The sequence below is a fragment of the Geotrypetes seraphini genome, chromosome 2 (assembly GCF_902459505.1).
Source record: "Geotrypetes seraphini chromosome 2, aGeoSer1.1, whole genome shotgun sequence".
Taxonomy (NCBI): Eukaryota; Metazoa; Chordata; class Amphibia; order Gymnophiona; family Dermophiidae; genus Geotrypetes; species Geotrypetes seraphini.
In genome coordinates, this window is record NC_047085.1 from 228,402,044 (window position 1) to 228,429,899 (window position 27,856).

The 27,856-nt window shown below is 46.4% G+C and overlaps 1 protein-coding gene across 3 annotated transcripts; it reads left to right on the top strand.

The window, feature by feature from the left end:
- CENPM (centromere protein M) lies at positions 1-27,856 on the top strand. 3 transcript variants are annotated; one of them, XM_033935117.1, is made up of 7 exons: positions 1-227; positions 10,471-10,550; positions 13,772-13,870; positions 17,136-17,215; positions 18,663-18,754; positions 26,762-26,938; positions 27,288-27,856. In XM_033935117.1, exons 1-7 carry the CDS (start codon positions 171-173, stop codon positions 27,423-27,425), a joined length of 723 nt encoding a protein of 240 aa, XP_033791008.1. In that variant the 5' UTR covers positions 1-170; the 3' UTR covers positions 27,426-27,856. The 3 variants fall into 3 exon arrangements, with proteins under 3 accessions (XP_033791008.1, XP_033791010.1, XP_033791009.1); XM_033935119.1 differs by lacking the exon at positions 26,762-26,938 and adding an exon at positions 20,465-20,527 and having other exon boundaries at positions 3-227; positions 27,288-27,418; XM_033935118.1 differs by lacking the exon at positions 26,762-26,938 and having other exon boundaries at positions 4-227.

The following is a 27,856-nucleotide window of genomic DNA, read 5'->3' on the forward strand; positions in this document are numbered from 1 at the left end:
CGTTGGTGGGAGGAGCTCTGCTTTTTGACGTACGCGTGACGTTAGTGGTCGGCGCGGTCATTTTTGAACGTGGCTTGGGCGTGTATTGGAGCCGTTCGCTGTCAGCTTGTGTTGTTGCTCGAGTTCACCTGTCTGGGTAGTTGAGTTCGTTCTGGAACGCGTTGCCGTCTATGTCTGTATTGAAGCCGTTCGATAAGATGCCGGTGCTGAACATGGCTACCGTGCTGGTGAGTATAATAGAAAAGACAACTTATGGATGGGAAATAACTCTTTGGGAGGAGAGCGTGTCTAGTGATTGAAGCTATGGCCTCAGCACCCCGAGGCTGTGCGTTCAAACCTTGCGCTGCTCCTTGTGATCCTGAATGCAATGAAAAAAAATCACTCTCAAGTTTTCACAATAGCATATTATAAACTGCGTACAACTGTTAGTGAATTTTCTGCTCAGAGAAATGGAGGTAATACCAAGGTACAAGATAAGTTTGCCGTTCAGATTTAAAATATAAAACAGTATAAAATTATAAGAACCAAAGTGTAGCCTTAGTGGCACAAAATCCAAACAGTTCAAACATCCTAACAAGTTTTTGAACATGCGATGATTGGACGGTGAGGTAGTAGTGTTGGGGGTTCCCCCCCCCCCTGTTATTACCTCCATGTCTCTGAGCAGAAAATTCACTAACAGTTGTACGCAGTTTATAATATGCTATTGTGAAAACTTGAGTGATTTTTTCATTGTACTTGGGACATTTCTTTGAATCACTCCTCTCTTGGAAGTTTAAAGAGTGTTTGTGCCCTATTTCTGTCCTTGTGATCCTGAGGCAAGTCACTTAATCCTCCACTGCCCCGTGACAGATAGGGAAAATGCTTGAAGTACCTGTATGTAAACCAAATGCTTGAAGTACCTGTATGTAAACCATTTTGAGTGTGGTTGTAAAACTACAAAAAGGTGGAGGGGCATGATCAAAAAAACCGTCTAAGTCCCTTTTTGGCCTAAGGCCTTAAAACGTTGAAAGCAGAAGCAGGGAAAGTGTCCATAACCAAAACAAACGTCCTTGTTTTGATGATGGCCTACATCTACAAGTACACCCTCACGACGTCTACACTTATACCCCATAATGAACCAAAAAACGCATAACCCCAAAACGTCCAACACAAGGGCATTTAGGCGAAGGAGGAGCCAGTCCTTCGCCTAAAAGCTGGATTCTGTAACTGGTGTCTGTCAAAAACAACACCGGTTACAGAATCCCCCCCCCACACACACACATACAACATCGGGGCAGGAGGGAACCCTGCCCCGGGCACCCGCAGCACCCTCGACGATATTGGGGCAAGAGGGAGCCCAAGCCCTCTTGCCCCGGCGATCATGCCCCCCCCTGCCGAGTACGATCGTGCCAGGAGGGAGCCCAAACCCTCCTGGCCCCGGCGACCCCCCACTACAATACGGGCAGGAGGGATCCCAGGCCCTCCTACCCTCGACACAACCCACCTTCCCCCAACGACTGCCCCCCAAACCCCCGATCGTCCCCCCACCCCAGCCGACCTGCGACCTCCACGGCCGACCCATGTGCTTAAGGCACCGCCCACAGGAGGAGCCTAAGGCTCCCGGGCCTATTCTGATTGGCCCATGCGCCTCAGGTCCCACCTGTGGGCGGGGTTTCAGCCGCCTGGGCCAATCCGGCCCCATTCTGGATCTGGCTGGCCTGCCGGACAGGCGGGCTTGGCACCCGTCCGTCTGGCCAACGTTGAAAGGGGGGGTGGGGGGGGCCGGGGGGTTGCGGGTCGGTGGGGGGGGAATCGGGGGTTCAGGGGGGGCGGTCGGTGGGGGGAGGGGGGTTGTGTCGAGGGCATATTGTAGTGGGGGGTCGGGGGTCACCGGGGCCAGGAGGGCTTGGGCTCCCTCCTGGCCAGATCCAATCAGGAGGGGTTGCCGGGGCCAGGAGGGCTTGGGCTCCCTCCTGGCCCGATCCAATCGGGGGGGGGTCGCCAGGGCCAGGAGGGCTTGGCCTCTCTCCTGGCCAGATCCAGTCGAGGGGAGTCGCCGGGGCCAAGAGGGTTTGGGCTCCCTCCTGGCCCGATCGTACTCGGCGGGGGGGGGGGGGGCACTATCGCCGGGGCAAGAGGGCTTGGGCTCCCTCTTGCCCCGATGTGTGTGTGTGGGGGGGTGATGTATCGCAGCAGGAGAGATGCCTCATCTCCCCTATCGCAATGCCATCACTCTTCTACCCGAACTGCCGCAACCCGCGGCAGGAGAGATAAGGCATTTCTCTTGCCGCAGGTCGCGGCAATTCGGGTAGAGGAGTGATGGCATCGCTCTCTTGCCCCGGCTATCGTGCCCTCCCCCCCCGACCTGTTTTGACTTTGTCTAAGTCAAAAAGGTATAAGTGCTGACTAGGCAACCTGCCTACGGTTTTGGTTATACCTGCTGCACACCTAGGTGTAGGTCGGCCCACCTCCCACCCACTGCCCGCCCTTTCCCCTCCTCTAAACACGCCTCTTTTCTCTCTGTGCGTTTTGAGGCAGGGGAAAGGCCTAAGCTGGTTTTAGATACGTCTTTGGTTATGGGTACTTGGACAATCAGGCTTTTTGATCGTCCAAGTAGCCATTTAGGACATCTTTTAGACTTTTTTTTTTTTTTATTATGAACCCCGTAGTGTACAAGTCGCAGTTTTTGTTACTTGTGTATGGTTTGTTCAGTGAGGTGGGGTTTTTGGTGCATAGTAGCCTTGCTGGGACACTTCCAGGGGTGGCCCTATAAATGAGGCCAACTGAGGCGGTGGCGGCCTTAGGCCACTCTTGAGAGAGCAGCATCTTGCTGACAGCCAGCCTACCTGCTGATCTACTTTCTCGGCCGCTCCCCTTTCTGGCGTCTAATATTTTCACTCTCCTCGCCTCCCCCCCCCCCAGCCAGACTGCAGGTTGGGAATGAACACCTAACGTATGGAATCCTTCAGAGATTAACAGAAAGAAGATTATTGAAGGCATAAACCTAATCTTCTATTTGAGTAATTGGCTTGACTTATCTGGGGTCATATGAATTTTCAAATCTAAAATGGAGTCACATCAGAAATTTGGGAAGCACTGTCCTACTTCCACTAATTGTGCTGTTGGTAAGAGTAGCACCCAGAAAATTTTAACATCATTTTTGTAGAAATGATAAATAATAGTAGTAGTAGTCTGGAATTTTTTTTCAATAAATTTTGTGAAAGTATGCATTCTTTCTCAATAGGGTACATGTGCTCTAGGGAAAAAAGACATATTATGTGCCTATCCCAGTTCATAGTCAGTCGCGCGCGAGACACCAGTTCACCGACAATCAAGCACTGACAATTCGGCGCAAGAAAGAAGCGTGCCGCGGGAAAACTTAGTTTTAAAGAGCTCCAAAGTGGGGTGTTAGTGGGGAAACCCCCCCTCACTTTACTGTATAGTGTTCGCGTTGCTGTGGGGGGGGGGGTTTGAGGGGTTGGAACCCTCCATTATAGAGAAAACTGAACTTTCCTTTGCAAAGCAGCAGATGAATCCAGAGACCAGTGGGATATAGCTCACATCGACCAGCAGGTGGAGATAGAGAACTGATTTCCAGTTGGCTTTATAGCCTGGTGATCCTCCTGTTGAATCAGTTTTGCTCTATCTCCCAGCGGTGGTGGAGCTCTATCTTAGCTCCTGGAATCTAACGAGTGCCTGGTGGATTGGTGATCTTCTAGTCTCCTCTGTTGAGCCTTTGGCTCTTCAGCTTGGATAGGGGTGCCTGGCTGATTGGTGCCGGCTTTAGGAGTTACACCTGGGCCCTCCCAGGTCCCTGCTCCACCCTCCCCTCCGAGTGATTGAGGGTTTTGCCTGCTCTCAGCGTTTGTTTCTTCATTCCAGTTTAAAAAAAAAAAAAAAAAAAGAGAAACGCTTCTGCCTGTGCTGAGCTGTGCCCTGGTTAGGTAGCTTTGGATTAATTACCAGCTTTTTCCTGACTGAGGGGGGCGGGCTGAGAGCGTGGTGAGTACTGAACTTCATTTGTATTTCTTTGTTGGGGCCGCCTCGAGTGCCGGTCCGGTCGGGAGGGGGGCGTGGTGATGGCGGAAGAGGCTCGTCAGCGGTGTTCACGCTGTGGGAAGCGTCGAACACCGGCGGGCTTGTGCTCAGCGGGGTGCTTAGACGCATCAGCTGAGGATTATGTTTTGCAGGCAGGCGAGGGAGCCAGTTCTCGCGTCCGGGAAGCGCGCTCGGCGTCCCCGCCCCTCGCGGTCGGCTCGGCCTCACGGCGTGGTATTGCCACGGCCGAAGGGGGGTCGGCGGAGGGGGGGGAGTCGGAAGTGCGGGAGGGCGCAGGGGCTCTGCTCTCCGGCGCCGAACAGGGGGGAGCTTCAGCGGGTGGACTTGGCTCGTTCACCCCGGAGTTTGTGATGTTAATGCATAAGGCTTTCATGCTGCAGTGCAGTCAGCCTGCTCCTCCGGTCTCGGTGAGCTTGCCGGTGCCTGCTGTGCCCCCACCTGTTCCTTTGAAAGTGGATGCGGGGGAGACGGCGAAGGGGGATGGTTCTCCGGTGAAATCGCCGATATTTAAAAAACGCAGGCTTGCGTCCGCGGACGAGCCTATGGTTGTTTCCCCTTTTTCCCTTCCTGAGTTGTTGGAGGAAGGTGAGGTAGAGGAGTGGGAAGAGGAGGATCCCCAGTGTAGGGAAGTGGATGACCCTTCCGCGCTCCGTCTTTTCCATCGGGAAGAACTTTCCTCCTTAATTTCAAAAGCTTTACTGAGTTTAAATATTTCTCAGGTGGATTCGAAAGTTTTAGGTAACCCTCTTATGGCAGGTACCCGTAGACCACCGAAGGCCTTTCCGGTGCATGAAGCCATGCAGGAGCTGATTTCGGCTCAATGGGATACGCCGGATGCCGGGTTACGGGTAGCTAAGGCCATGCGGCTTTTGTATCCGGTTGACCCGTACAAACTTGAGAAATTTAAATTGCCTAAGGTGGATGCTCTGGTAGCCGCGGTTACCAAACGGACGACCTTGCCTGTAGAGGGGGGGGTTACATTAAAGGATGCCCAAGATAGGAAGGTTGAATCTTCGCTGAAGTTATCTTTTGAGGTTGCTGCAGTAACTTTGCAGGCCGCAGTCTGCAGCTCGTATGCGGCAAGAGCCTGTCTGCAGTGGTCTCAAGGGATGGCGGATAATTTGATGGAGTCCGGGGGTGCTGTTCCTTCGGAACTGGTTGATTTGGAATCGGGTTTGGCTTATCTAGCGGATTCCTTGTATGATATTATTCGCGCTTCGGCGAAACAAATGTCACTGTCTGTGGTCTCTCGCAGGTCTTTATGGCTGCGACATTGGGCGGCAGATGCGGCGTCTAAGCTTCGTCTTGTGAAACTCCCTTTTAAAGGGGGTTTATTGTTTGGGGAAGAGTTAGAGAGATTGGTAAAGGATTTTGGAGATACCAAAACCCAGCGGTTACCGGAAGATAGGCCTAGGCCCCCTTTGAAGTCCTCGTCATCCAGACCTCGTTTCAGGGAGGTGAGGAGGTATAGGTCTGGGAAACCGTTCTTTGGTTCCGCGTATGGTGCCTTTTCTTCGGCTAGACCTAAGGGGCGTCAGAGAGGTTCCTTTCGTACGACGAAACCCGCTTCCGGTCAGCCAGCTCGTACCCCGGCAAGTCGCGCCCCGCAATGACGGGGTCTTGGCCCCCTCTGCTTTTCCACTAGGGGGACGCCTGTCGGCGTTTTGGGCGGAGTGGGCCAAGATCACGTCGGATCGTTGGGTGTTAGATATTATTCAAGAAGGGTACAAGTTAGAATTCGCCGCTCCCGTCGCCGATTCTTTCTTGGTATCCCCGTGCAATGGAGCGGCCAAGGGAGAGTCGGTCCGCTTAACTCTTCAAATTCTCCTGGATCTAGGGGCGGTAGTACCGGTACCGCCGGAGGAGGTAGGCCGCGGTATTTATTCCCTTTATTTTGTTGTTCCAAAAAAGGGGGGTTCCTTCAGGCCAGTGTTGGATCTAAAAGCAGTCAACCAATTTCTCAGTGTTCGCCATTTCAGGATGGAAACGGTTCGCTCAGTGATTGCGGCCGTACGGCCAGGAGAGTTTCTCACGTCCCTCGATCTCAAAGAGGCGTACCTCCATATTCCAATCTGGCCTCCGCATCAGAAGTTTCTGAGGTTTGCGATCCTCGGCCAGCATTATCAATTTCGGGCTATGCCCTTTGGCCTGGCAACGGCTCCCCGCACCTTTTCGAAGGTGATGGTGGTGGTGGCTGCCTTTTTACGCAAAGAAGGGATTCGGGTTCACCCGTACTTAGACGACTGGTTAATCCGCGCGTCGTCCAGGCAAGAGAGTGTGGAGGTCACTCAACGGGTAATCTCGCTCCTTCAGTCGCTAGGGTGGATCGTCAACTTTCCCAAGAGTTCTCTGTCCCCTTCTCAGTCTTTGGTGCACCTGGGGGTCAGATTCGAAACTGGCCTAGGAATGGTGTTTCTTCCCCGGGAAAGGGGAGAGAAATTACAGTCTCAAATTCGAGGGCTTCTTGGGTCGCCCAATCCTCGGGTTTGGGATTATGTTCAGGTTCTAGGCTCGATGGTGGCGACTCTGGAAGTGGTTCCCTGGGCTCGGTTCCATATGAGGCCCCTGCAGATGTCGCTTCTTTCTCGGTGGTCCCCGGCTTCTCTGGACTATTGTCGCCGGCTCCGTTGGAGTCCGCGGGTGGCTCGCGGCATGCACTGGTGGCTGACCGAGGTCCATCTGTTCCGGGGCATGCCGCTAGCGACGCCGGATTGGGTCGTGATAACGACAGATGCCAGTCTCCGAGGATGGGGGGCTCAGTGCCGGCAAGCTTCCGTGCAGGGAGTGTGGTCCTCGGGAGAGGCACACTGTTCCATCAATCTGTTGGAACTGAGAGCGATAAGGCTTGCGCTACGAGAGTTTCAGGCCATGATTCGGGGCCAGCCGATCAGGATCTTTTCGGACAGTGTCACGGCGGTGTCATATATCAATCGTCAAGGGGGAACTCGGAGTCCTCGACTAGCCGAAGAGGCGATGCTGCTGTTTCAGTGGGCGGAAAGGCATGTTCCGCTTCTTTCAGCAGCACACATTGCGGGTCGCGAAAACATTCAAGCGGACTTTCTCAGCAGGAATCGTCTCGATCCCGGCGAATGGGAGTTGTCTCCAAGGGCGTTCGAGCTGCTGGTCCTTCGGTGGGGGCTGCCAGACATGGATCTCATGGCCTCATCCCGCAACACAAAGCGGCCTCGGTTCTTCAGCAGACGGAAAGAGAAGGGCTCGGAGGGGGTGGACGCTTTAGCTCTCCCGTGGCCTCCGAATGCCCTTCTGTATGTATTCCCCCCTTGGCCGATGATCGGTCGAGTCTTACAACGCATCGCTCTCTTTCAGGGCAGAGTGATCCTAGTGGCTCCAGATTGGCCGCGTCGGTCTTGGTACGCGGATCTGATGCAACTCGCGTCGGGCGATCGGTTGAAATTCCAGGTGACTCCGGACTTGCTGACCCAGGGTCCAATCTCCATGGACAATCCGGCCCACTTTGGTCTTACGGCCTGGCTATTGAACGGTCGCGGTTGACTAAAAAGGGCTATTCGGATCAGGTTATTGCAACTCTTCTTAGAGCGAAGAAGATGTCTACGTCTACCTCTTATGCTAGAGTTTGGAAAGTTTTTGAGACTTGGTGCGGGAAGCAGAGTATTGCGCCCTTCCAGGCGTCTATAGTGGCTATTCTGTCTTTTCTACAGGAAGGCGTTTCTAAAGGGTTAGCCTATAACTCGATTAAGGTTCAGGTGGCGGCCATTGCATGTTATAGAGGCCGGGTGTCGCGCTCGTCAGTAGCATCTCATCCGGATGTGGTGCGATTCCTTAAGGGGGTTCACCATATCCGTCCGCCGGTACGGCGCACCTGTCCAGCTTGGAGTTTGAAGCTGGTACTCACTAGGATGCAGGCGGCGCCGTTTGAGCCGCTGTCAGCGGCGACGCTAAAAGATATTACATTAAAGACTGTATTTTTGGTAGCTATGGCGTCTGCAAGACGTGTGTCGGAGCTGCAGGCGCTGTCTTGCAGGGAGCCTTTTTTGCGCATTTCGGATGCTGGGGTGGCGGTGCGGACGGTGCCGTCCTTTCTTCCAAAAGTGGTTTCTTCGTTTCATGTGAACCAGAATTTATTCCTCCCGGCCTTTCGGAAGGAGGATTGGGGGGCGCGTTTCCCGTTATTACGGTTACTGGATGTACGCCGTATGATTCTTCATTATTTAGGGGTGACTAATGACTTTCGCCGCTCGGATCATCTCTTCGTGGTATTTGCAGGTGCAAACAAGGGTATGGCGGCGTCAAAAGCTTCGATAGCTCGTTGGATAAAAGAGGCTATTGCGTCGGCTTATCTCTTGGCAGGGAAGATTGTTCCGGAACATCTTCGTGCCCATTCCACTCGGGCATTGGCAACTTCGTGGGCAGAGTCCGGGGGTATGTCTTTGGAGGAAATTTGCCGGGCGGCCACTTGGTCGTCGGGAAACACCTTTTCTAAGCATTATCGGCTGGACGTGGCAGCCTGTGCGGAGGCAAGTTTTGGCGCTTCGGTGATTGCAGAGGCGACTTTGGCTTCCCACCCAGTTTGAATTTGCTTTGCTACATCCCACTGGTCTCTGGATTCATCTGCTGCTTTGCAAAGGAATGTAAAATTATGTCCTACCTGTTAATTTTCTTTCCTTTAGAAGCAGCAGATGAATCCAGAGCCCCACCCCGATGGTCTCTCTCTCTCTCTCTCTCTCTCTCGATCTCTTTCGCTTGTTCTTTGGAATTCTGAGTTCGGTTAGGAGATTGTTGGTGATTATTATTATTATTAGTTCTTACGTTTCTAATTACAAGATTTTTCACTGGAATGAAGTTTTTTCCGTTGGTTTGAGGCTCATGCTCCTTTACGGGGATGCTGGGGCAATATGCATAACTGATTCAACAGGAGGATCACCAGGCTATAAAGCCAACTGGAAATCAGTTCTCTATCTCCACCTGCTGGTCGATGTGAGCTATATCCCACTGGTCTCTGGATTCATCTGCTGCTTCTAAAGGAAAGAAAATTAACAGGTAGGACATAATTTTACATTTTTCTGATTTTTTTTCGGGAAAAGTTCTGTTTTCTCTATAATGGGGGTTGCACCCCCCCATGGCAGCGTGAACACTATGCAGTAAAGTGTGGGGGGGTTCCCCCCGTTTCCCCCCCACACCCCCGTTGGAGCTCTTTAAAACTAAGTTTTCCCACGGCGCACTTCTTTCTTGCGCCTAATTGTCAGCACGCTGGTGTCCGGCGTGCGATTATCCCATCACCACCTATCCCTAGCCAATAGCTATTGCTACAGTTGAGACTATGGAAGGTGAAACTGCTGCCTACCAGATGTTCATGGCTTTTGAAATTGTAGTATTTGTTATAGAACATTACAAAGCAGCCAGCCCGACGTAGCACCACGTTTCCCTGACGTAGCACAACGTTTCCCTATTACAGCGTCTTCAGGAGCTGAAACTGTGGCAGGTTTTCAACTTCTTTACTGCTTTATAAGTTAGCAACTGCATGGGTACACAAGCCCACTCTCCCCTCAGACAGGATACAAACAGACTATGATGTGGAACAGTTTTATTTTCATCAGAAAATAATAATAACTTTATTTTTATATACCGCCATGCCACAAACAGTTCTAAGTGGTTTACAAGGGAAGAGACTGTATACAGACAGTGACATTACAGAGAACTTTCGAAATTACATTGGCATGTTAAGTTTTGTCAGGTTTATCTGGAAGTGTTTTGGAAGTACATCAGATTGAGGTACATCTGGTTGAAGTGGGGTCAGAGAAATTTGTCAAAGAGATAAGTTTTTATTGACTTCCTAAACGTTAGGTACGAAAGTGCGTTTGAGATGAAGTTGGTTAAACATTTGTTCCATTTGCCTGCTTGGAATGATAGTGTTCTATCGAGATATCCCTTTAGGGATGGAAAAGCGAACAAGTAGGGTACTGTGTGTATTAGTTGTGCCTGGGAATTCGAATTGGTGAGACAGATAAGTTGGGGATGAATCTTTCATGGTTTTGAAGCAAAGGCAAGCAAACTTAAAAATGACCCTTGCTTCCAGAGCCAGCCAGTGTAAGTTTTTTGTAATATGGGCACCAGCATTAAAATAAGGTAACCGGAGGGTGGGGGTGAGGAGGGGGCTAGTTTGGGAATTCACTCCATAAGACGCACCCTTATTTCCATCAATTTTGGGGGGGGAAAAATTTGTGTGTTATGGAGCAAAAAATACGTTAATAAAAATACCATATTTCAATAAAAAAAACCTATCTAGTTATGTAAGAGAACATTGGTATATTTTCAGACCTGAACCTGAAATTTAGGATTTTTGTTGATGCTTTGCAGTTTAAAAGACCATTCTCTAGCATAGGTAAGCAGCTGCTGTTGTGGAAAAAGATGTTGCATAAATGTTTTTTTTTGGGGGGGGGGTTTCTCTTTTAGTTTGTAGGAACAGATGAGAGTTGCATGGAGCAGCTTGCAGAGGCCATGATGAAGGAATCCAAAACATTTGATGTGAAAATGTAAGTCTCTTTCAGTGTATGATTTTGTGGTTGACACACTTGCAGTCTTCCCTTGTTAATTCTTTCCCATTTAATATTTCATGCAGGACTTGCATGTGGTTTGCTACTTATATTTTTCTGTTGGATCACTTGTATGCCTCATCTTGTCATGAGTTCTTTCCAAATAGTGGATCTGTTTGCTTCTGTGGCCATTGAAATCAATTTGTACGCACTGCAGACAAAAGAACAAATATAATATTTGAAAGGATTCAGGAAAGAATAGAAAACAAAATATGGAATATAGTGCCTCTATCAATGGGTTGCGCAATGAATTTTATAAGATCTTGTGTGCCAAGAGAGCCCAGCTTTTGGCTGCTGTGTTTAATGAAGCTGTGGAGGCTGGGCGACTCCCTAGACACTTAAATGTAGCACAAATTATTGTCTTATTGAAGCCCGATTTTGAGGCAAAATTCTTTGCGAAGTCTTGGCTAATTACTTGGCCATAGTACTTCCTGGTCTTATTTCGGAACAGCAACTTTGACAGCTGTTGACATCAACCCATGCAGCACTGCCCTTGAAATAAATGTAAACTTTCCAGGAGTTGGAGGGTAGGGCTGTACCTTGGTGCCCTCTGGAATGTGGACCTGGTACCACTCGGCTGAAGCAGGCCTAAACTCAGACCATCCTCAGTACCTGGAGGAATCTGATCTGGACCATTCATGGAAGTTGGATGAGGATCCATATTACTTATCAGAAGAAGATTCTTATGGTATCCCTGCTGAACTCTTCCCCCAACAGGAGAGGTGCAACTGCAAATCTCCACCTGATTCTCGTCAAATGGGATGGCTGAAGCCATCTCCTTCACAAAACTAGTGAAGTTAGAGACAGGAGGAACTCAGAGCTGAGATGTTATCAGTCTTAGAATACAAATATCCTCACAGGGAGGGAGTTGCAGCTCTCTTACACCCTATTCTGAAAGATGAACTAGAAATCTCCCCTCTTGCTAAGGTTGCACTGAAAGAGGTGGATATGCAATATTGGATCCAAAAGGCTCCTGAATTTAAGAGGATGCAACTACCTTATCACCCTTTGGCGGTCAAATCTACTTTCAAGTAGGCCAGAAGCTCCAGGATTCTTGCCTCAGTGCCCTAGGTAGGGAGACTTAGACTCTGGAGTCATTTGGAAGAAAGCTTTCAGGCCTCTATGCTTGTTGCATCTATCCAGACCTACCAGCTCTACTTAAGTTCTTGGCTCACAGTATGCTTAGTCTTGTGGACTCTCTCCCTCAGGAGAAGGCCACAGAACGTTGTCAATTGGCCAAAAAGCAGTTGGAGTTATAGGACACATCTGGTCAGGGGCACCTATGATACTATTTTACATTTGTGTCCACATCCTGCTTTTGGGTGTGGGAATGCTCATGGCTGTTTCTGACCTAAAACCAGCAGTTCAAGTGGTTAGTGGATGTTCCTTGTTGAGGAGATTGCTGACCTCCATGAAACATACTAATACCATTCAGTCCCTCTCCTTGGCAGCCTTCAGCTGCATCCTCTATGAGGAGGTTCCTGAGCAGGTCAAGACAGACCCTACTACTCAAATGGTCCCGTTCATGACAACCTAGAGCCCAAAAGTCCCAGCCAGCTCCTCAGTCAAAGTAAAGGACAAGCTTTTGACTGAATCCAGGAGAGCATAGCCACAGTCTAAGTAACCATCCCAAATGACCACCTGGAGGAAGGGAGGCTGAATTCTCTCTTCCAACAAATGTTGCCCATTGTAACCTCTGATTGGTGGGATCTTCAAACAGTGTGTCTCAGTTATGCTTTACAGTAAGATTAGGAAAATCTAGAGAATGAAGTACGGCATAATTGTGAGATAAAGTCTTACATTTGATCAATTTGGATTCTAGACAGTAGGGCATTTTTCCTACCCATGCTCGCGAGCCATGCAGAAGGAATCCATTCTAGGGTTTCAACTCCAGAGGGCTCTGCCTTCATTTTTCCTTCTGTATAAACTAAAGATGTTTGAATCACAGATTGTATACACGTATGTCTGGGGTTTTTTAACTGAGGGCTTCATGCATGAATTTGAATAAAAGGCTCATCCATTACAAGTAAAGTGCTTTTCATTCCCTCTTAAATCATAAACTAAATCCTTTCCATTTCAGATTTAAGTACTACTGAATATTTAAAACCCAGTCAGCTGCTATATTTTGCTATCGGTGTTCACTGCATACAATACTAAATGTTACTAAGGCCTAGATTCGCTAAACTCACCGATCTGGATCGTTGTTGGGCGATTCTTGGCAGAGTCTAGCCAAGCAGCTGATTCACCAGAGTCCTCATGCAAATTATCTGATCGGATGCACACCCCACCACGACCCCACGGATCGCTGCAGAGCGATCGAGACGCACATGCAGACCATCCTCGTTGGCTGTAGATGCAATCCACGCATGAGCTTGCTCTCCACATAAGCGATATCAAAACAAAGGGGAAGGGTTGGCTGAAGTTTACTCGCTGGCCCCATGAGTGGACATTTTGAAACCGTGCAGCCAGAATGGAATAGGCTTTGCAGCCAGACTATGGAACTGAACACGTTTTTAACCCATGGGTTAAAACCACAGGGTTGCGTTGTGCTTTTTGTACAATATATAAAAAGGAAGGAGTATGCATATGTACAGTTTTATTTTGATGGTTTTATTTTTTATTTTAATAACTGGGATTTCAGGGCGGCAGAGAGCAGGAGAGTCAGCAAAGATAGTAAGTGACTGGTCCTCAACAGTCACTTAATTTTGGATCAGCAAACCCAATCGGTGTTTCTTCTTCTGTTTAGTGAATCGTTGGCTTCCTACTTATGTATGCCATTTCCCCTCATTTGCATGGGCGGATCAGGTGGGAGATTGATCAGCCAGAAGGCTAGTGAATCAGGTTGGGGTCAAGAAACGATCGCAAACTGGTCGGGACACGATTGGTGAGTTTAGTGAATCTAGCCCTAAGTGAGGTTTTGGATGTGCCACCTCTTAGATCAAAGGCAACAATCTGATTGCCAGAGGGTCTCCAGGGACTGATTAGAGTTTTAAAAAAGGAACTGGAGATCAGCATGCTTTTGAGCAGTCGGAGAAGCACAGCCCCTTCCAGGTCATTAAAAACATAATAGCAGCCACACTGGGTCAGACCAATGGTCCATCTAGCCCAATAACCTGTTTTCCGACAGTGGCTAATTTTTTTTTTTTTCCCTCCATTTTCAGCCATTTGGCAAAGTCCCTGCCTTTGCCTGCAGAGAAAGACCACCTTCGGCCCCGTATTGACCTGATTGTATTTCTGATCAACCTACAAAGTCAACTCAGGTACAGAAAATATGACTTGTCACTCCTAGCGGAATTCTGCATGACTACACAGTGCAGAATTCCCCATCTGTGCTGAATTCTGCAAACCTTCCATTATGCCCTTATCTCTGTCCCCTCCTCCCCTTCACGGGTCTCTATTTCTATCTCGCTGCTTGTGGCCAGCCCACCGTTCCTGCTGTTCTGGGAGACCAGATATGTCTGCTCTTCGGTCAGTCAGAGAGAGGCCAGACCCTGGTAGGGGATGGGGACATGGATGATGGACCACAACTAGTGGGGGGGGGAGGATAGAGGAAGGGACATGGATCCTGGATTGCAAATACTGGGGAATGGGGTGTGAAGGAAGAAATGTCTGATTGTAGAGAGGGGGAGATAGAGATGCCAGACCATGAGGAGTAGGGAAGGGACTCAGGGTGCAAGCGAGAGAGGTGGTGGGTGGGGTGAAGGGACCCACAAGTGGGGGTGAGAGGATGGTAGAGAGAGGAAGAGTGACCAAGACCAGAAAGGGGATGAGAAGGGAGGAAGAGATTCTTAGTCAGTGGAGTTGAGGGAGAAAGTTACCAGACTATGGGGACCAAGGAGGGGAATCAGGGTTCAAATGAGAGAGGGGCAGGATTTAGAGGGAGACATAACTGCAGTTGGAGTGAGAGAGGGAACAGTGGAGGCTGTAACCCAAGAAAGGAAAAGGCAGGAAGGAATTTCAGCCTCAGGATAGAATTCTACGCATAACACTACAAATAAACTTTGCAGAATTGTGAAATATTTAACTGTTTTTAATGTATTGGGAATGGAACTTTTGTAAGGGGAGGGAGGAGTTGGGATGGTTTTCTAATGATATCAATTGTTTAGATACTAGGAATAGTTCATAATATTCAAAATATTATAGAATATAGGTATTGGCTGAAAAGTTATATTTTTAATGATATATGAAAGTTAATCAAGTGTATATTTATAAGTTCGAATGATTTTTCTTATACACTTGTTGTAATATGTAAAAATGAATAAATAATTTTTTTAAAAAAAGAAATATTGTACACAGAATTTTCAAGCATTTTGTGCAAAAATTCCATCAGGAATAATTTGTTCATCCTATACTGAAGCAAATATTTTTATTTCAACTGTATTTTATCCCAAGATGATTACTGACTCGCATTGTAGTGCCTTTAATCATTCAAAATGTTCCTTTTAGTCCTATTCAGCAGATATTACATTAGTGATTTTTATTCTGCTATATCTAGGAAAGATACAACACCAAAGAAGTGTACAATCAGTATATTTGTAGTCTCATAGCACTCTCTATTAAAGTTTCTTTAAGTTTTTGCTAAGCATAATTGTCCATGCTGAATTATCCAGCAACAGCCCAGTTGAATGACATTGAAGAAAAACTCCACTTCCTCTTACTAGGGCTGGTGCTGGTTTTCTCTCCCCCATCTGCTTTCTATTCTCTAAAAGTCACCTAGTATTGCCTGCCTTCTTGCCTCCATCACATCCCCAGTAGGGACTGCCTGGAGTAAAGCTGAACCTCCTTTACACAGGCAGGTTAGATAGACAAAATGGTTACAGGTCCCAATATTTTGGTGAGATTAGTGACCCTGTTCAATTCTGTTCCCCCTTCCTCCCCCTTGCTGCGGAATTTGACTGAATCTAGGATCTTCAGTTTCTACCAAATCCAAATCTGTGACCAAAATTGGCCGCTTGGTTTAGGTAGAAATTGAAACTGTAAACAAAACATTCCCCTCCCCTGCAATTACTTCTCCCCACACCTACTTAGGAATGTCTGGTGATCTAGGGTGCATTTGGGAGAGGGCAGGAATGAACCCCATTTGTTCTTGCCCTGTGCCTCTGTTCTATCACAATGGCTGGCAAGACTTCTGTGGCAGCCTCAGACTGCTATGGGAGCTCCTGGCAGTCATTTTGTGAGAACCAGCACAGACAAGAGCAAGTCTCTTGCCCACCTGGTTCCAATCACAGAATGGCTACTAGGACTGAGCTGCGGCACAGAGTTGAAATGAGTGGGGTTTGTTCTTGCCCCCACAGATACTACTAGACCGCCAAGCCTACCTAAGATAGGCCAGAGGAAGGCCTATGGTGGGATGCTGGGGATTAGAGTGAGATTTGGATTTCGTTTGAAAATGTGCAGGCATTTTTGGCCAAAACCTGGATTTTAGTTCAGTTGTAGTATCATAACTGAAATTCGGTTGGTTGGTCTCTTTTCTTGTAGGGGATGTCAATTCTTGCTTCACAGAAACATTGGGGAGGTTAGAAATTCTCTCCAACTTATCTTGGATCTGTTTGAGGGGGGATTACAATGAAAACCCTAGCTCTTTTTGGCTTCAGAGCATAACCCAGTTGGTTAAACAGGCCTTTCAGGCAGAAGCTAGACCAGGGGTGGGCAACTCTGGTTCTCGAGGGCTGGAATCCAGTTGGGTTTTCAGGATTTCCCCAATGATTATGCATGAGATCTATTTGCATGCATTATCAATGCATAGTCATTGGGGAAATCCTGAAAACTCGACTGGATTCCGGCCGAGGACCGGAGTTGCCCTCCCCTGGGCTAGACCCTTGGTCAATAGAAGCGCTCTTGGGGATCTCCAGCCAGGACCCTATTCTGGGGTCAGCAGTACAGAGGGGACTGGGTATCTGAGGCTCCAGATGGTTCCTGGACGATCCAGACAGTCTTGGGGACCCCTAGTACCCTTCTGATTCAGATTTTGAGCAGGAGACACTTGAAAAGAGGAGAATGAGTAATAGTCCCATAAGATAGGCTGAAGCACTGGTCTCGTTGATGAGGTTGAGGCCCATGGGCTTCTCAAGGATCCTTCTGTTTATCTGTGTGAAGGGCACTTTATGGGGGGGATTGGCTGTCCCCCTGAAGCATTTCCTGTCTCTCTCTGATGGGGTTGGGAGTACCCAGATAGGCTCTTGAGAGACCCATGGATTTAGTCTGTCTTAATACCTTTACCCCAAACAGATGGGCAAGTACTAAATGTACCTCAAAATATGCCTTTCCACTATATCTTTATCAGCTAGAGACAAAACTGAGCTGGAGAAGGGAGGGGCCACAGAAGGCAGGAATCCCTGCACATACCCAGTAAGCCCAAATGCTTACCATTGCTAGGGGAGAGCACTGACACACAGGATCAGTCTGAGGACTTCACCAACAAGTGTGGCTGCATTCCCTTGCTGTCTATGGAGAACCCCCATTACAGGTAAACAACTTTGCTTTCTCCTTTCTCACGTGGAAATGTTTTTGTATTCTCTCTGACAGCTTTACTACAGTAGTGTCATCACTGTCACATGTGGATGCTAGTTTCTTCCTGGGAAAGGTGTGTTTTCTCGCTACAGGTGGTAAGTGAACAAGCCCAAAATGTTGCTTCTACAACTGTTCCTTTACTTCATGGAGCTGTGTTCATAAGACAGATTTCGAAACCCTTATTTTTAGTAGCATTATGTGCTAACTTGGTGATGGGTTATGGAGTTACTATTTCTAGATTTTAGAATGGATTTTCAAATCTTCAATCTTGGGACATAGGGCAGAAAAGACACGAGATAACAAAAGAGATGGCAGAACATATTCAACACTCTAGCCAATTATTATGGCTTGCAGGTCCTATGCTTCCAGATAGATTTATTAGGACTTCAGGCCTCCCGGTGGTTAAATTAATTTCTGAATTCTTGAATAAAAAAACAAAAAATAGTCTTAGAGATATTTGGAGCATTGAGATAAAGCAGTATATTTCTACATCTTGATGGCCACGAATTTGGACTTGGAGAATGAGATCTACAGTGTCTGCATCTATGAGACAAACTTGTTTTTTTCTTTTGCACAGAGCATTTTGGACCCCAGTTAGATTACAAAAGTTGGATAGCTCTAAGTCTAATAGAAGTTGGCATTGTAATCTGGAAGCAGGGACTTTAGATCATTTAATATTCTATTGTTCCTGTATCATGGCATTTTGGAAATCAATCTGGTCTCAAATTAATTGTATATTATATTATATAGTAATGTTTGAAGGAATATCAAGTGTGTACGTAATGAAATTGTATAAATTTAAGTGATATACTTATGTGAAAAATGAATTTAAAAAACTTAAAAAAAAAAAAAAAAAGACAAAGAAAACCATGTAGCATTATCATATGATACAATAATGTTCGGGATGCCAATGAAAACAAAAAGTCAAATTGCATCAAGTAATAATAACATGACAGGAGTAATTGAACATGACAGGAGTTGCCATACAACATATTACCAGTAATTGGAAAAATTACAGCAGACTAAATTATACCTTCCGGTGGAATTCGTTATGCCACATTAACAAAATGGAAAGAGTAATTGCCATAGAAAAAGGGAGTTATAATAATTTTTAAAAGATTTGGGGGCCACTGACAAGTTATTGCAAAGATTAGACACCATTATTCATTGAAGGTACACTTGCACATAGGGGGGAGGGGAGAAGGTATAAAGTTATATTAAGGTTTGATCAATTGATAATATTTATATGAAATTTTTGATTGAAATGTTTGTGGGGAGGGTATAAATGTGTTTTTAAGAAGATGTTAAAAGAAATACAAGAGTTGTTTATAGGGTTTAAATGATGTAATATTGTGTTCTTGATGTTAGATGGAAAAATGAATAAAAAATTTAAAAAATAATTTTTTAAAAAACCACATTCAACACACAGTGGGCAAACTAGATGGAGGGTGCATCCTTTTCTTTTCTGCCCATATCACCTTCTTTGACTAGGTCGAATCTGATTTAAGGTATTCGCCTCATTCTTTTCTCTTTTTACTCCAGGTGGACAAATGAAGCACACCATTGTTGAAATGCCCACAGTTAAGAAGCTAGCAGACTCCTACCTCAGCATCCTGCTCTTTTCTGAATTAAATGTAAGAATATTTAAAACGGAGAATGTTTAAAAAATAATAATTACAGTAAGACACATTGCCATTAATCCCCTCAAAATACTCCTCATCGCTTCGAACACACTTTTCCTATCGTTCTTGCCGCTTTCTGAAGCAGTTCTGAATCGTGCCTTTAGTTGTGGTGTCGTGGCTGCCTCGATGTCCATTTTGCCTGTCTAACCAATTCAAAAATGTTTATTCTTTATGATCATTATGACTTTATGGAACAGCCAGAAGTCGCACAGTACTAGATTCAGGGAATGAGGACATACTGTAACGTTTTTATTTGACAGAAATAAGCAATGTGTGACATGGAGTGTTGTCATGATGGAGGATGAAACCATTTGCCCATTTCTAAAGTCGCACTTACTCACTTCATTTTCAAATCTGGCATTAAAATGTTTTGAACAGGACCCTAACAGATGTTCATATCCTCATAAATTTCCCTAATAGTCAATTGCCTGTTTTTTTGATCGATTCATTTCATTTACTCTTTCAACATTCTCTTGAGTTTTTGATATTGAAGGACGTACCGATCTCTCCTCATCTTCAACTGATTTACAACCATTATGAAATCGCTTGAACCACTTGTAAACCATCTTCATGGTCACTGCAGCATCACCATAAACTAATTTTAACATTTCTTGTGTTTCTTTAACACCTTTTTGCAGTTTGAAATGAAACTTCGTTTGTGATCCATGATTTACAATGCACCTTCTCTCAATCGTAGCTCACAACCGACTGCACCAAACAAGTTGAAACTTGTCACGTACTGTTACTAAGGTTTGACGCACCACTTCTGTATTGAAGATCCCTGCTTTTTAACAGTGTTATTAAATAGCACTGGTCCCAGTAGATTCCTGTGGATACTATTCACTCTCCTCCACTTGAGAAAAATGACTAACCCTACCCTCTGTTTTCTGTCCAGTAACCAATTCCTAATCCACAACAGAACATTGCTTCCTATCCCATGACTCTTTAATTTTCTCAGGAACCTCTCTTGAGGAACTTTGTTAAATTGTCTGAAAATCTTTTTTTTTTTTAATAATTCTTTATTCATTTTCAAATTTGACAACAAGTGCACAAAATAATATAATTCAACAAGTTATTACACAATAGCACTTTGATATCTACTACATAAAAATCTAATGATACATTTAACCCCCCCTACCTCCCAACCTTCATCTATATTTTCAATCAGAATATACACATATTATAGAACATGTAACATATTATGTAAGATTGTTCCCAACACCCTCCCCCTTTTGGTGTGCCAAAAGAAGAAAAAGAAAAGAAGAGAAGTGATGACTATTCACTACAATATTTTGTCAATGGCCCCCATTATTTTATAAATTTAGTATAAGTCCCTCTTTGTATTGCTATTGCTCGTTCCATTTTAAATATATGACATAATGTATTCCACCAAAATGTATAACTAAGGTTTCTGTGATTCTTCCAATTGTCTGAAAATCTAGACATGCTAAGTCAACTGACTCACCTTTATCCACATGTTTATTCACACCTTCAAAAACAATGCAACAAATTGGTGAGGCAAGACCTCTCTCGGCTGAACCAATGCTGACTGTTCCATTAAGCCATGCTTGTCTACATGTTCTGTAATTTGTAATCTGAGGCTGGCGTTTTCTCTAATCGCAGAGCAGTTTCAATTCAAAACTTTTTTTTCTCTCTTTCTAGTTGCATGATGTCATCTGATTAAATTCTGTCTTATCTCGGTCTGAGTGGCTTAAGTTTGGCTAGGTAGGACCTAATTAGATTTATAATAGTGCTTTTTGTCTGGAAAGTTTTAGGTAAATCTTAGGCCTAGATTCACTAAGCTTGCCGATTGTGTCCCGACTAGTTTGCGAGCCTTCTCTGACCGTGGCCTGATTCACTAACCTGCCCAATCTGATCCACACATGCAAATGAGGAGAAATGGCATGCATAAATAAGTAGGAAGGCAGCGATTCACTAAAAAGAAGAAGGAACACCGATTGGGCTTGCCAATCCAAAATGAAATAACTGCTGAGGACCAGTCGCTCATGTTCTTTCCGACTGTACTGCTCTTTGCTGCCCTGAAATCGCAGCCCTGAAATCCCAGTATCAAAATAAAAAATAAAACCATCAAACTAATGTCTTAAAACGCATCTTCCTTGTGCAAAAAACACAGTGGTTTTAACCCGTGGGTTTAAAGCGGGGCTGTATAAGGAGTGTTCTATTATTCCAGGACAAGCAGGCAGTATACTCTCATATGTGGGTGACGTCATCCACGGAGCCCTGATGCGGACAGCCTCACAAGCAGACTTGCTTGTAGAACTTTAGAAAGTTTGCAACTGCTGCACCGCGCAAGCGCGAGCACCTTCCCACCCAACTTAGGGTACGTCTCCTCAGTTCAGTTTACTGCAGAGCCGAGAAGTCGACACTCTGCGCTAGACTTAGTCTTTTTGTGCCTTCTCTCACCATGGCTCCTGTATTGTTTTTCTTACAGGGTTGCTGTGTTTTCTTTTTTGCGTCTTATTTTTAAAAATTTAAATTTAACTTTTCTTTTTCTTTTGTGTCACGGCGGGGCCTTACCCACAGCCTCAGCCTGCGGGCTTTGACCTGGCCGTAGCTATTTTCCCTTCTATGTCCCGACTGGTCACAGGTTTTAAGAAGTGTAGCCATTGCCAGCGTGCGATATCCCTCACTGACCCACATAGGTGGTGTGTTCAGTGTTTAGGGCCTGACCATCGTCCGGAGTTGTGTACTCGCTGTGCTATTCTTCAACCTCGAGCCATTAAACGTTATCGAGTTCAGATAGAGAAGATTATCCCATGACTGATGGGTGACGGCACCGACGGAGCCCCGGTACGGACAATTTTAGAGTGATTGCACTCTAAGAACTTAGAAAGTTCTAGCTAGGCCGCACCGCGCGTGCGCGAGTGCCTTCCCGCCCGACAGAGGCGCGCGGTCCCCAGTTTCTTAGTTTCCGTGGAGCTAAGAAGATGTGTTTCTCTCAACGGCCGTTGTGAGAAAATCTTTTTAATTCTTCCCGCTCGCGTAAACTCGTGAAGGAAATATTGTTTCCTTCCTTTTTTCTTTATTTTCTTTTCTCACTCAAAAAGTCTAAGGGGGCTAGTGTGTATGCTTCAGTCCCTCCTGGCAGAGAGGGTAAATCCATGGACAAATTTGGAAAAAGGCTGTACCAGAATGCGATGTTGGCCAACCGGTCAGGAAATTACGCATTCCATTTCTCATTCTATCTAAAGCAGCTTATACAAAATCTGGCTGTTTTCGAGAAATATCTCCCTGACCGGAAGAAATCTGTTTTTCACCAAACTTGTTCCTCCCTTTTGCAGCTTCGTAAGTTCATGGTCAGATCAATTTATGACACTTTTGAACTGACCTCCAGAGCCACAGCTATGTCAGTAGCCATGCGAAGGCTGGCCTGGCTTCAAGTTTCCGAACTTGATGTCAATCATCAGGACCGGCTAGCCAACGCACCTTGTTTGGGGGATGAGCTGTTTGGAGATTCCATGGATTCCACTACTCAAAAGCTCTCAGCTCATGAAACTCGGTGGGACACTCTTCTTAAAACGAAGAAAGCAACTCCACCTACCAGGCCTTTTCGTCAGCACTCGGCCTACCAACGAAGATTTGTGGCCCGTCCTCTGCCACAGACTACACAACAGCCTAGACGTCAGAGACAACAAAGACCAGCTGCTAGACAGGCTCAGCAACAGCAGCAGGTGAAACCTCCTCCTTCACAAAAACCTACTCAACCCTTTTGACTTGGTTCTCCTGGACATAGCCAATCTTCCTCCTTCTACTCATCTTCCACAGCCCATAGGAGGACGCCTTATACATTTCATAAGCCGTTGGGAGATCATCACCTCGGACCTGTGGGTCCTCAACATCATCCGCCACGGCTACTCTCTCAACTTTCAGACACCTCCTGCTCAAAGTCTGCCAAGAGAGTCTGCTTTGAACACTCCTCGGTCTTCCCTCCTTCTTCAAGAGGTTCAATCCCTCCTCCTTCTGAACGCTATAGAGGAAGTTCCTCTAGATCAGAGAGGGCAAGGATTCTACTCCCGTTATTTTCTAGTCCCCAAAAAGACAGGAGATCTAAGACCCATTCTAGATCTTCGCGATCTCAACAAATGCTTGGTAAAAGAGAAATTCAAAATGCTTTCTCTGTCCACGCTTTACCCTCTTCTCAATCAAGGCGACTGGCTATGTTCCCTCGATCTCAAAGAAGCATACACTCATATACCGGTCAATCTGGCCTCCAGACAGTACCTACGCTTCATGATCAATCGTTGTCATTACCAATACAAGGTGCTTCCCTTCGGTCTTGCCTCCTCTCCAAGAGTGTTCACCAAATGTCTGATTGTGGTGGCTGCCTTTCTATGATCTCACCACCTTCAGGTCTTTCCTTACCTGGACGACTGGTTAATCAAGGCCAATTCATCTCAGACTGTTCTCCTGGCCACCAACCAAACCATCATGTTTCTTCAACTTCTGGGGTTCAAGATCAATCTACCCAAATCTCATCTCATCCCCACTCAGAGACTTCAATTCATCGGAGCTGTCTTGGACACAGTACTCATGAGAGCATTCCTGCCATCCAACCGTCTTCAAACGCTTCAATATCTCTGTCAGCAGGTGCTTCTACAACTTTCTATCTCTGCCAAGCAAATGATGATACTCTTGGGTCACATGGCCTCCACAGTTCATGTCACACCCTTCGCACGTCTTCACCTGCGCACTCCTCAATGGACCCTAGCTACCCAGTGGTCCCAAGCGACGGATCCTTGCTCACGTCACATATCTGTCACATCATCTCTTCGTCAGTCTCTACAATGGTGGTTGATATCCTCAAATCTCTCCAGAGGTCTTCTGCTCCATTTACCTCCTCATCAACTAGTCATCACCACCGACGCCTCCCCTTATGCCTGGGGAGCTCATTTGAACGAGTTCCAAACTCAAGGCCTTTGGACAGCCCAGGAAAAGAAGCATCACATCAATTTCCTGGAACTCAGAGCGATGTTTTATGCCCTCAAGGCCTTCCAACATCTTCTCTTTCCTCAAGTTCTCCTGCTGTGCACAGACAATCAAGTTGCGATGTACTACATCAACAAGCAGGGTGGGACGGGCTCTCGCCTCTTGTGCCAGGAAGCCCAGAAGATCTGGACTTGGGCCATAAATCACCATCTATTCCTGAAAGCTATCTACATTCAGGGAGAAAAGAATTCCTTAGCGGACAAGCTCAGCAGAATTCTCCAGCCTCACGAGTGGACACTCGATCCTTTCACTCTACAGTCCATCTTCGCTCAATGGGGCACTCCTCAGATAGACCTCTTTGCAGCTCCTCACAATCACCAGCTGCCCCTATTCTGCTCCAGACTCTACTCTCCTCACCGTCTGGCAGCAGATGCATTTCTCCTCGACTGGTCCAATCTGTTCCTGTACGCTTTCCCTCCTCTGCCTCTCATGTTGAGAACCTTGTTCAAGCTCAAGAGGGAACGAGCCACCATGATTCTGATTGCTCCGAGGTGGCCCAGGCAACATTGGTTCTCCCTTCTACTTCAACTCAGTTCCAGGGAACCTTTTCTTCTTCCACTGTTTCCTTCTCTGCTTACACAGCATCAGGAGACCCTTCTACATCCCAACCTCCAGTCTCTGCACCTGACAGCTTGGTATCTCTCGGGCTAACTTCTCAGGATACTCTTTTGTCTCAGCCCGTTCGTTCCATTCTAGATGCCTCCAGGAAACCAGCCACCCTGCAATGTTACCATCAGAAGTGGACACGATTTTCTTCCTGGTGTCTTCTTCATCATCTTGATCCCACTTCCCTGGCAGTGGAGACATTGTTGGATTATTTGCTTTCTTTGTCTGACTCTGGTCTTAAGTCTTCTTCCATCAGAGTCCACCTCAGTGCCATTGCTGCTTTTCATGAGCCGGTTCATGGAAAACTTCTCTCAGCTCATCCCCTGGTGTCCAGATTCATGCGGGGTCTTTTCAATGTGAAACCACCTCTTAAAGCCCCTCCGGTTATCTGGGATCTCAATGTGGTTCTTTCCGCCTTAATGAAGCCTCCATTTGAACCTTTGGCTACCACTCCTTTCAAGTTTCTCACTTGGAAGGTACTTTTCCTTATTGCTCTTACCTCTGCCAGGAGGGTCAGTGAGCTACATGCACTAGTTGCAGATCCACCTTTTACGGTCTTTCATCATGACAAAGTGGTTCTGCGTACCCATCCAAAGTTTCTCCCTAAGGTTGTCTCTGAATTCCATCTCAACCAATCCATTATTCTGCCTGTCTTCTTTCCGAAACCTCATTCTCATTCTGGGGAACAGGCTCTGCATACTTTGGATTGTAAGAGGGCGCTAGCTTACTATCTAGAGCGTACGAAACCCCACAGATCAGTTCCCCAACTCTTTCTGTCCTTTGATCCGAATAAATTGGGACGTCCTGTTTCTAAACGTACGTTGTCTAATTGGCTGGCAGCGTGCATTTCATTCTGTTATGCTCAGACCGGACTGACACTGGAAGGTTCTGTCACGGCCCATAGAGTCCGAGCGATGGCAGCTTCTGTAGCTTTCCTCCGTTCCACTCCTATTGAGGAAATCTGCAAGGCTGCTACTTGGTCCTCAGTTCATACTTTTACATCTCATTATTGTCTGGATGCATTCTCCAGACGAGATGGACACTTCGGCCAATCTGTTTTACAAAATTTGTTTTCTTAATGGCCAACCTTCCCTCCATCCCTCTTTTTGTTAGCTTGGAGGTCACCCATCAGTCAAGAATATGCTGCCTGCTTGTCCTGGGATAAAGCACAGTTACTTACCGTAACAGGTGTTATCCAGGGACAGCAGGCAGATATTCTTGCGTCCCTCCCACCTCCCCGGGTTGGCTTCTTAGCTGGCTTATCTTAACTGGGGACCGCGTGCCTCTGTCGGGCGGGAAGGCACTCGCGCACGCGCGGTGCGGCCTAGCTAGAACTTTCTAAGTTCTTAGAGTGCAATCACTCTAAAATTGTCCGTACCGGGGCTCCGTCGGTGCCGTCACCCATCAGTCAAGAATATCTGCCTGCTGTCCCTGGATAACACCTGTTACGGTAAGTAACTGTGCTTTTTTGGCAGTATGGATACTCCAACCCCAGATTTGACTTCGACCCCCAAATTCGGTCAAGTCTTCTACAGGGCTCCCGAGGTCTATCTCGGCCTCGGCCTTAATTAAACCTTCCTCGTTTGGAAAGTCTTCGTTTTCGAGCAAATCCTCTCCTGAGGAGCAGCTCTCCTCACGGTCTCCCTCAGGTAAGGTAGTTCAGCAACCTCCTTCGGACATGCTACCCTTAGAATGGGTTCCTGAAGTCTACTTGTGGGGCCAACGAATGCAGCCACCCCTCTCCCTTTAGTTTTGACCTCAAGATTGTGCGGAGAGCAAGTGCATTTCCGGATCACATCTACAGGCAAAGAGTACATGCACATGCGTCTGGATCGCTCTGCAGCGATCCGTGGGTCCAATCACATAATTTGCATGAGGACTCTTTAGTGAATTGGTCACCTGGCACGAATTGCCCAACAATGGTGAGTTTAGTGAATCTAGGCCTTTGTCCTGTTCCAGTTTGTTTGCCACTGATAAGCCTTCTATTATGGTGCAGTAAAGTTCCATTTAGCAATAGTATCAAACCTAGCTGTCTTTTGACTTCTGGGTTCAGGCTGAAAGCAGTGCTGGCTCAGTCTTTCAGAAAACCATCTTATTTCAAGCCATATTTTATACTTACTAAATCCCACAAAATTCAATTGGGTTCGGGCAATAACTCCAACAAAGTTAATCATATCGTATATGCTGCATGTGGAGATAGTATTAGGCTTTTATTAACCTCATTACTGTAAAATTATTTTAAAGATGGATGAAAACACTTGTATTTCTTATCAGAACTGATAGACGGGGTTCATGATCTTCCATAATGTTGCAGCAACTGCTGTATAATCTGCTTCTTTGTTGCAGAATTTAGCTGTTTTCTGTAAAATTAAAGGAACCCCCTTCCCCAGTCACTTGTCAAATGCCTCTGAAATCATCTGCTCTACCCATAGTCATTCTCCTCATGCTCAGAAAGCATTGTTTTGCTCCTTTCTCATATGGGTGGAAGAGGATGGTGCTGTACAGCAGGCAGTATCTGAGGAGGTGAGATGACTGGAGGGAAAACTGGAACAACACGTACAGAAGTAGGGATGAGACTTAGGGAGGAGTGGATGAAAATGAATAATTAGTGGTGAGGGGCAAGAGACCAAAACTGGGGGAACAGTGATGGAATGGAGTAGAGGAAATTGAGAATGGGAAAATAGAGAAAATATGGGAGAGAACATCTCAACAGAGATTTCATATAAATATGCTTCAGAATTTACCCATAACCTGCTGAAGAAAACTGGGGGGGCTTTACTCAGTTATTTGTTTTTCCAATTAATTTGTTTTTAAGAGAGCCATTTGCCTGCCTTTTAGTTTTTGGGTTTTTTTTCTGTCTCTTTATTTGCAGTCTGAAAGAGATTGCTGCCACACAGCACAGCGTCTGCTCCAGATGTTGTGTGTCTGTGCTGGGCACGTGCCAGGAGTTTCTGCTCTCTACCTGAGTTCCATGATGAGAAGGGCAGGTCCCATTTCTGAGGCTATGTAATGACATCTGCATCATTATCGAGCATTTCCCTGTGGTATCGGGAGTGAGATGAGAAGGAATCTACTCTCATTACCAAATATACAGCTCAAAAGGACAAGTACTTTATTTTAACTTAATGACTAAATGAAGTAATCCTTGTGTCTCTAGCCATCTTTACAAACCATGATCTTTTTTTTTTTTTTTTTTTTTTGTAAGCTGTTGAAAACGATGTGGAAGAACCAGAAACCTTCCTGCTCATTTATAAAGCGCAGTCTGCACACTGCAGACTTGACCACTTGTGCAGGACAGTTGTTCACCCAATGCTGGACACCATTTGGCACCACACTGACCCCACACATTAGAAAACAACTTTGGGATTCTTGATGTAGATTTTTGTATTCTTTGGCCTATATCCTGACAGCCATACTCTGTTTTGATTTGTTGCTGCTGCT